The 10,290-nt window shown below is 38.7% G+C and overlaps 1 protein-coding gene across 1 annotated transcript; it reads left to right on the top strand.

Annotated features, from left to right (window-relative positions):
* The first annotated feature begins 311 nt into the window (after positions 1-311).
* Positions 312-4,120, top strand: LOC128997364 (uncharacterized). The gene is made up of 3 exons (XM_054423001.1): positions 312-741; positions 1,621-3,789; positions 4,014-4,120. Exons 1-3 carry the CDS (start codon positions 312-314, stop codon positions 4,118-4,120), a joined length of 2,706 nt encoding a protein of 901 aa, XP_054278976.1.
* The last annotated feature ends 6,170 nt before the right edge of the window (positions 4,121-10,290 follow it).

Raw genomic sequence — 10,290 nt, 5'->3', positions numbered from 1 at the left:
ACAAATCAATATTTTGAGTTTTAATATTTTTTTTGATGTGTGTGTATCAAATTGAATCATTATCTTTTATTCTCTTGTTCTGATTTACATTTAAAAGAATACAGCTGCTCAAACTTAAAGTGCAGATTAAGCTTATCTCTGACTTGAAAAATACTCTCTTGTTTGTTTATTGTTCTTATTGCAAATAATTTGTTGATGTCTATTCTAAAAATATAAATAGGCCTACAAACAAATATATATTTAGCGTTCTGCTTACAATAGTGTTTAAACATTTAACTATATTTCACTGCTTACTTCGCTGAAAACTCAAAATGGTACCTAAAGCATCTGATTTCAAGGCAGCTCTCTATACTCGCATCACAGCGTTAACTAAAGCACGCTTCGATAAAATAAAAACTAAAGTTGAAGAACTCGCTACACAAAAGGAACTTCTGACGCCTGCTCAATTAAAGAGCTTAACAACTCTTTCTAACGAAATAAAGAAAAATAAAGCGGATTTTGACACTAACTTGCAACGTGCCTTAAATCTAACGGACGAAGAAGCCATTGATGACGATGTCTTAGCGGAAGATCAGGACAATATAAATGATCTTTACGCCCATATTTTGGGTATAATCGAAACGCTACTTCCAGTCGAAGAACCCAAAACCCCCTCGGCTTTGAGTGACGTCAGCATGACGCCACAGGGCCCTAGTGTTTCTCAGGTCCGTCTACCAAAATTAGATTTGCAGAAGTTCTCAGGTGATCTTATGACTTGGACTTCCTTCATTAATCTATTCGATACAACTATTCACCGCAATGCCAGTCTAAGTGCGGTAATGAAATTTCAATACTTGTTGAGCGTTTTAAGTGGCGAACCGTTAAGCCTAGTTAAAGGTCTCAACTTAACCTCTGCTAATTATCTCATAGCATACGAACTCTTGCGTGATCGCTACCATAATACTCGAAGGTTACAAACTCTCCATTTGAATCAGTTACTGGACCTGCCTCAAATAAGCTCTTCCTCTATAAAGGGCCTCAGACTCTTTGTCAACCAGTACACAGAACACTCTCAAGCACTGAAAGCTTTGAACTGTGACATAGGCGAACACAATCCGCTCCTCTCCCTGCCCTCATTCTCCGACGTATGGACTCTGATTTACGAAAGAAACTCGAAGCTTCTCGTTCAATCTCATCGGATGAACCGATTGACCACTCGCTGCCGGAAGTTAAAGAAATAATTACATTTTTGAATACTGAGTGCAGCCAAACTGAGGACGCTAACATTCATAGCGTTCCGCAGCCTAAGGCTCCAGCCTATCTCCTCCCTCACGCTCGCAACAAGGCGTCTCCGCCAAAAAAAGTGCATTTCCGCTCTAGTGACGTATCCATGGTCACGACTCACTCTAACTACTCTCAAACGTTTTACGCCTCCTCCATGCTTTGTCTGTAATCAGACTGGACATAAAGTCTACTCATGCACTGTCTTTCGTGACAAAACTCCTCATGAACGACGTCAGCTCGTCAATAGACATAAAAGATGTCTCTCATGCTTAGGTTCTCATGAACTCAAAGAATGCCAATCTAAAGCCACGTGTCTCACGTGTAACAAAAGGCACCATTCATTATTGCATCCTCAAGCTGTCCTGGGTAACGCTGCTAAACAACCCGTCCGTAGTGGCACAACGAATGACGCTTCTGATGCACGTCACCGCTCTAATGAAAAACAGAGTGATTCGCAGGTGACTCACGTCTCTCAAGACTTATCTCCCTCTATGCCAACATGTTATACTGTGCTGTTGGGTACCCTCTTGGTGCAACTCAAAACTCCTGAGGGCAAGTCCCAGGTATTTAGGGCTTTGCTTGACTCAGGTAGTATGACGGATTTAATTTCCGAGCGCGCAGCTCAGCTCTTAGGAGTGCGCCATACTAAGTCTCAAACTCAAATCTCTGGCCTCAGCCAAAGCATGACAAAACCCAAAGGCCAAACTCACCTTACAGTAAGTACTCTATCTGGTCTCGTAATTGCTCCTCACCAGCCAATGCTAATCCTGGATAAATTGACTGTGGATTTACCCAGAGTACCTCTTGCTCCAGAAGTCTACAATAAGACCCAACGCTACATTCTCGCTGATCCCACATTCCACTTACCTGGACGAATTGACGTTATCCTAGGTGGAAGTTTATTTCCAAAAGTACTTACTAATGAACAGTTCTCTCTGGGACAGCATATGCCACATGTAATTGGCACGCATTTTGGGTTTGTTGTAGTGGGTACTGCTCCCAGCGCACCCTCCGTATCCACTCTCCACTCTATGAGCCTCAATGTCTCTCTACACTCAGCAAATGAAGCAGATCTGCATTCATCAATTCAACGGTTCTGGCTTCAAGAGGAAGTTCCTGTTCCCTCAAAGAAGACTGAAGAAGAAGAACAATGTGATGCTCATTTTGCCTCTTCCCACTCTCGAGATGAAACCGGACGCTACACCGTTCGACTTCCTTTCAAGGAGAATCACGCTACCCTAGGATCATCTAAGCCTATCGCGGAGCGTCGATTTCTATATCTAGAGCGAAAATTCAACGCTCAACCTCACTTCTCTCAACTCTATCACGACTTCATCAGCGAATACCGCTCACTCGACCACATGGCTAAAGTTCAAAATCTTGATTCGACTAAGCCTCATTATTTCCTTCCCCACCATGGGGTGCTAAAGGAAAATAGTTCCACCACAAAACTCCGTACTGTGTTTGATGCGAGTTGCAAAACCAGTACTAGTGTTTCTCTCAATGATGTTTTATTGATTGGACGCAAACTCCAAACAAATATTTGTGACATACTATTTCACTTCAGGAGTCACAATATTGTTGTTTGCTGTGACATCCGTCAAATGTATCGGCAAATCCAAGTACATCCAGATGACCGAAAGTTTCAACTTATCTTGTGGCGTGATCATCCTGAAGAGACACTCTCAACATATCAACTGAACACTGTAACTTACGGCATGAGTACTTCTCCCTACCTGGCCATCAAAACTCTGCATCAACTTGCGGACGACGACGGTGGTAACTTCCCCTCCGCTGCGCACGTGCTGAGGACCCAGACCTATGTAGACGACATCATCTCTGGTGCGGACACTGAGGAAGCGGCCTTAGAAATACAGGAACAGCTCATACGCCTACTGCGCCAGGGAGGTTTTGAACTCCGGAAGTGGGTCTCCAACTCTACTTCTTTACTCCAAGCTCTGCCGGAAGAACATCGAGAGTCTCCTGTGTTTATGCAAGAATCTCAATCTCCACAATTCTCTATTCTTGGTTTACATTGGTCACCCACCACAGATTGTTTCACATACTCTCTCAACATACCGCCTGACAAGCGCCCTACCAAACGCTCTGTCTTGAGCTTAATAGCCAAGATATATGACCCTTGTGGGTTTCTCTCCCCTTGCATAATGCAAACCAAATGCTTCATGCAACTCCTCTGGACTACAGGTATGTCTTGGGATGAACCCTTGCCCCCTGAACTAGCTGACAAATGGCACTCCTTTGTCACTGATGTGCAACATATAGTACACGTGTCGATTCCCCGAGCGTTTCCACTCTCACTCTCTTGCACCGTGGAACTACACGGATTCTCTGATGCTTCAGAAAGTGGATATAGTGCAGTGTTGTATTTCCGCTGCCATCTTTCAACAGGTGAAGTCATCATTCGTCCCATAATGGCAAAAACTCGCGTTGCTCCTCTGAAACGAGTAACACTTCCTCGACTCGAGCTTTGTGGAGCGCATCTGCTCGCTAAGTTAACAACTCATTGTCAGTCAATCTTTAAGGAGACAATCACCCCTCAAACAACATTTTTATGGTGTGACTCAACAATAGTCCTTACATGGCTACAAACTCCGCCTTATAGGCTTAAGACATATGTCTCAAACCGGGTTTCCCAGATTCAAGAACTGGTATCACCTGACTCATGGCGTCATATTGCAGGAAATGACAACCCTGCTGATTGTGCATCACGAGGTATTTCCGCCTCTCAGCTCAAGAACCACTCTCTCTGGTGGACTGGACCACCATGGCTCAGCCTCCCTCAACAGGAATGGCCCTCAATGCAATTCGTTCCTATGGACCTCTCATCGTCCGATGAGCTCAAGAAGACTCCGCTAGTCGTCCTAGCTGCCGTCCCGCAGAAGGACTGGGATATTCTAACAAAGTTCTCGTCATGGAACAAACTTCAGCGCATCTTCGCTCTAGTTCTGCGCTCCATACACAACTGTCGCAGTGCTAATAACCTCACGGGATATCTCTCCTCATCCGAGATCAACGCTGCTGGACGGAAGATCTTTGGACTTATTCAACAATCTGCTTTCTCTAATGACCTGACCTCACTCGAAAATAAGCGTAATTGTTCCACTCAACTCCAACGTCTAAAACCCTACATTGATTCTGACGGCCTTATCCGTGTTGGTGGACGTCTAGAAAACCCCAACCTCCCTTTTGAATCTCGTCATCCGATACTTCTACCGAAGAAACACCACGTAGTGAACCTCCTTATCGACCACTACCATGTGACTCATCTCAACGCTGGTCCACAGCTAACTCAAGCTCTATTGGTTGAAAACGTTTGGATCCTCAGTGCACGGACTGTCATACGTTCACGCATCTTCAAGTGCGTAAAGTGCTTCAAGGCTAAGCCACGCAACAAGACTCCCTTAATGGGTGATCTCCCTCTCTCACGGGTCACTCCTGCCCGTCCGTTTCTCTCTGTTGGAATAAACTATTGTGGACCTCTTACGGCTAAAGTGTTTAATCTCCGTTTCTCCAAACATATCAAAGTGTACCTGTGCATATTTGTGTGCATGGTGACGAAGGCTGTGCACATCGAGGTTGCAACTGACCTCACCACAAATGGTTTTCTCGCCGCACTCACCCGATTTGTATCCCGCCGAGGACTTTGCACGGACATATATTCCGACTGTGGTACAAACTTTGTGGGTGCCGATGCTGCTCTTCGAAGTATCATCAAGTCAAACTCTTCACTGTCAGCCCAACAAGAAATCAACTGTTTTGCAGTACAACGAGGAATTAACTTCCACTTCAATCCCCCTGCTGCTCCACACCAAGGTGGATTATGGGAGGCAGCAGTCAAAAGTGCTAAATACCACTTCAAACGTGTTATGGGAGACCCGATTCTCACACTACCAGAACTCATCACCTTAGCCACTCAAGTGGAGGCAATGTTGAATTCCAGGCCTCACACCCCTCTTTCTGGTGACCCTGCTGATCTAGCCGCTCTCACACCAGGACATTTTTTGATCGGGGCTCCCTTAGCTTCAGTTCCTGATTCTGATGTGGCAGAATACCCCATCAATAGACTAAAACACTACCACCTGGTACAATCTCTCCAACAACGTCTATGGAAACGTTGGAGTATTGAATATCTCCACATGCTCCAACAACGATCAAAGTGGTCAAAGGAAGAGGAAAATCTCAAAGTTGGGGACTTAGTGCTCTTTCACTCCCCTTCAACTACCCTACAATGGCCTCTTGCCAGAATCACAGATGTTCATCCAGGCAAAGACGGAATTGTCCGAGTGGTTGAACTCAAGACTACCTCTGGACATTTCAAGAGACCTGCGGTGAAAGTGTTCCCGCTCCCTCTCGACTAGTTGAACTCTTGATGGACTACCCCCCCTGATTTTAGTTAAGTTTCTCTGAGTTTGTGATTTTCAAAGTGTGGTTGTTTTGTTGAAGCCTATGTTGCTTCAAGGGGGCCGGTATGTTTAGTCAATAAGATATATTAATTAGTAATATTTTTAGTTATAAGAATTTCTACCAACAAATCAATATTTTGAGTTTTAATATTTTCGTAATGTAATCTAGTTTTATCTGAGTAAGGCAGACAGAGATAGACGAAGCCCAGTCTGAGTCACTTCCGCCAGCAACGGAATTTCCCAGCGCTTGTAACGTACCTGTATTCACAGGAAAGCTCAGTTCGGCTCAGTTCTTGTTCTCGTGCACAGCGTACTGCTGTGTCCCCTTTTTGTCCACGCTTCTCTTATAGGCGTTTGGATTAATTAACTCTTGGTAACTCTCTCTTATGTATCATTGCTCAGTTTTAAGTAAAGCCCCTTATTACTCTAAATCAAAGTCAGTGTTTTATAGTCCCTTGTGTTGTTCTAAATTACTCTCCCCCTCTGTGCTCTACTCTTCTAGAACTTCTTTGTGCGCGTTCGTGAGCAGATTCTCAGGACATTTCTACGTGGACGTATCGTTAACGGTCTACCGTGACAGAAGATATTTATTTGTTGAAATACATTCGTGTTAGCGTGAACGCTCAAGCCAATCAAGATCAAGATCCTCTATCCCTAGTGACTTCCCTCTGTGCAACACCCTAGCTTGGACACGAGGCCTTCCCTTAGCCTAGTAGAACACTGGAAATTGGTGAGTGACTCTCTTTAATTCATTCATTTAATTAAGGTGTTTCCCAGCTCTATGGTTCCCGACCTAATCGGGTGGTCCTTCGAACTTTACTTATTTCTAACTCTCTAATTTGTAATTATCTTACATTTTACTCCCCCAAACAATCAATCGAACAATTTAGGAATTCTAAAACGCACCAAAGATAGAATGTTTTACGTTCAGTTTTTATGAAGGCATCGAATAGTAATTTATGAACGACTAAAACTTTAAAATTTGAATTGAACTCGGTTAAATCATTGTTTTTAATAGAGTTTTGTATGCCATTTAAATTTGCATAGCTAATAATTTATTTTAATTCCAGTCAATTCAAAATTTGTTGTCCAAAGAAATACTACTGTTTTCAAAATAGCAATCAACATTCTGTGTTACGTATGCAATGATTTTTGACAGCTCTTATCTTGTCTTATATTATTATATAGTTATTGTATTTATTATTTTATATATGAGAAAAACTGTTTTAGAGCTGGGCCTAACAATATTCCGTATGGCAGTAATAAAAACTCATGTATTTATAAAACAAATATTAGTAGACAAAGGGAAAAGCTGCCCTTACTGGAAATTTTTTGTCAAATATAACGAAAATGTAGTATTTCTTAAAAAAAAATATTTTTGCAAACGTACAATAATTGTACAAGCTATGCCATAAACTGCAGTTTTAATTTTGTCGCTGAGAAAAATAGTTTATTTACGATTTATTGGTGTATTAAATGTTTTTTTTTGTATTTAGAAGAACTTAAAATCCTCCTCCATGACGTATGTTTCAACGAAAGATCAAGATAACGGATTTTCCGGCATCAAATGTTCAACTTCCTTTCGTTGAATCGCGGGAATTCCGGTTATGATTTGAAACTATGTAAGGCATTTTTTCACTCAATTCCTTGAATCCTCTCCTTACGGTTAGAATTCTGTTTACATTTTTGAAGGATGTGTCTTTAAGGCATGTATTTGAAAATTATTAGGGCAATCGTTAAAAAAACACACATCGTTTATGTATTACACATATATCCACTTTTATTAAGTGCACTTTTTAATATTACGATAAAGTTAATTTCCTAAAATGTTTATGGCTTAAGATGAACGATTAAATTTTGAAACGAATTAGGTCTTTAAATGCAAAGCTTAATAAGACAGAGTGATAATTTAATTTATGTCAAAGCTTAAATGTTCCTGAAAACAACTTTTTCCTTTATAGAGACTGGATACATTTATATACTTTTGTTGTATGGACATTTAATTTCACCAAGTATAATTGAATGTTTTGGTTATTTTTTAATTAATGAAAAATGTAAAAAGCAATTGATTTCCATTTCATTATTTGTTATCATCAAATGAGGAAAATACATCTGTAGAATTTTTACTTGATTGTTTAACTAAATAAGAGGATTAAAACTAGTTATACATTATAAAGTAATATGCCAATATAAATTACGCTATTAAGGTTTAATATTTATACCGACAACATATGTCAACACGCATTTTACAATGCTGTGTGAACTAAAATGTCAATGGTAATTAAATTTTAAGTACCCTTGGTTCACCTGAAAAGTTTAAACCTAACCATCAATATAATTTAACACAGTACATGACGTACGTTGACACACATTTTATAACTCTAGTTTAAACAAAATCTTTCAAATTATATATGACTTTTAAATTTACTAAATAGTTTCAAATCAATTTTAGGATAATTAAAGTATTAAATTCTTTATTAGCTTGGATTGAGCAATGAGCAAATCAGCTGGTTGGTGCAATGAAACTTAACTGCTGCATTAAATCACTGCGAACGACGCATTCTGGACGCGCCCTGTTTTGCAGATTTACTACTTACTCGGTTTTACTTACATGGAAGTTGAATTGAACTTTTGCTTTAAATCATTCAAGGATATTGGAAGATTTAAATCAACTCTATAAATAAACGATTGTAAATAAGCAGCGTACTTTCTCCCTATGTACATAGAAGGCATAATTATGGAGAATGCATTGTTTTTTTTTGTTTTTTTTTTTTTTTGTAAAATTATTCTCGATTTAGACTTTTGGAAGAAAATATCCGTTTTTGGTCTCACTGAAAAAAAAAATAGTTTTTGGTTTTCAAAGTGACATCTGTGTAAGTGGTTATACCTAGTGTTAATTTTTTGATCCTCTTATTTACCTACTTTTTACTTATAACCCATATTTTTGGATTGTGGCTACACATTATGTTCGTTTATAAGGTAATAATGTACAGTATATTATAATAAAAAAAGTTCATTCAAGTAAATAAGAAGTTTCTGTTTTTTTAATAAAGAGTTTGCTTATATACACTGTCTCTCGTACAATATAAGACTCGTTATGAGATTTAATATCTGGCGTTCCTCGTGCAAGCCATCTTCGCGTTTAATCGTTATTGGCAGACTATTGTACAGTAAAATAATAACAAGGGATTTAGTTTAATTTATTTATATATAAATACAAATTTATTTTAAAAATTTACGTCTTACTATACATTGTAGTCTGCTCTATAACTAAGTATAATACAACATAACATTTTTGCCAAGTTTAAACTTAATTAATAAAGATTTTTATTATAATGGTAGATGTTTAGATGTAATTGCTAATTTTATGGGTGCTAAAAATATCAAATATAACACTCGACTTTCCAAGTTGAATTTCTTCCAAAATTGTTGGACTTGGTTAGGTATCGTTCCACGTTAACCAATAAGTAATACGTTGAAATTTTCCCGCAAATATTTTATTTATGGAACTTAAATTGCCAGAGTTGTTACAATAGTCATCATCAACTATTTGTTGTAAAAGTCATTTAACATTATACTGCGAGGGAATTTAAATTCAATTGAATATAAGGAAAGATATTTGAAAATCCTCTTTTTATGAATTGTTATCGTCTTATTCATGGTGGAAGATTGTTATATTCTTTCATAAAAAATCTAAGATTCCACTATAAATCACGATAAACTATGTTTGTTCTAAATTGAATAACTATAATGATCTTACTTTAGAACGTATATTATTTGTATAAAAAATACAGAAACTTATTAAGGTTGACCTAAACTGATATTAACTTATATCTCTTGGATTACAAAGGGCCATGAGTGTTATCATCAAATAAATAGACTGTGATAATCGACCCTGCAAAAGTATACTTCTTACAACACGTGATCCTTCCATTAGTATTGTGAAAGTGTTTTGCTACAAACATTGTATCTCCTCCTGATGTTGTAATCATGAGGGAACTTATAGTGAAACCCAGGTAAATAAAATGTATAGATAAATTATGATTTAAATTAATTATGATTATTATTACTTATACCAGTTGAAGCTGCGGGCGACACCTAGGTGCGTATTTTAACCCAAATATGAGGGTAGAATGATGCAAGATGGTCTTTGTAGCTTTGTTACTGACCAAAAGACCAAATATTTAATTAGTCAGGTCCATTTAGTATAATCCTAATGATAAAAATGTAAGTTTGAAGTAAAACTTTGAATTTAGTTTAAACATTATGCACTTAAATAGTTATTTGTGCTACTAGTGAGAAGAGAAATCCTTTCCGTTAGGAATGGTTTCTCGAGTGAGGCAATTGTACTTTGAACTCGAGTTGCACATTATACTTTTCCTACAGTTACCATAAAACAAATAAATTTGTGAAAAAACATAACATATTTTTACACAGAAGTGAACTTTTAATATAACATTTAATGTGAAGTGACAAATACAACAGTTCAACAGCTGACCAGCTGATTTACAGCCAGTGCTGCCAACGTATTTCGCGCACATACGACGTTGCCTGCATGTTACGCGCTCACTATTTCGTGCCTTCACGTTGCAAATCTGGAGTG

Source organism: Macrosteles quadrilineatus, unplaced genomic scaffold (genome assembly GCF_028750875.1).
Source record: "Macrosteles quadrilineatus isolate MER2022 unplaced genomic scaffold, UCM_ALF_1.0 Scaffold_6__1_contigs__length_79288215, whole genome shotgun sequence".
In the NCBI taxonomy this organism is placed as follows: domain Eukaryota; kingdom Metazoa; phylum Arthropoda; class Insecta; order Hemiptera; family Cicadellidae; genus Macrosteles; species Macrosteles quadrilineatus.
The sequence above is the reverse complement of the archived record's forward strand: the minus strand, read 5'-3'. Positions and strand labels throughout refer to the sequence as shown.

Excerpts from the sequence above, each read along its gene's own strand:
- LOC128997364 (XM_054423001.1), top strand. The coding sequence starts at position 312 with ATGGTACCTAAAGCATCTGATTTCAAGGCAGCTCTCTATACTCGCATC. Across the intron at positions 742-1,620 it reads AGATTTGCAGAAGTTCTCAG|CTGTCCTGGGTAACGCTGCT; the intron begins GTGATCTTATGA and ends TGCATCCTCAAG. Across the intron at positions 3,790-4,013 it reads CGCTAAGTTAACAACTCATT|CTCAAGAACCACTCTCTCTG; the intron begins GTCAGTCAATCT and ends TCCGCCTCTCAG.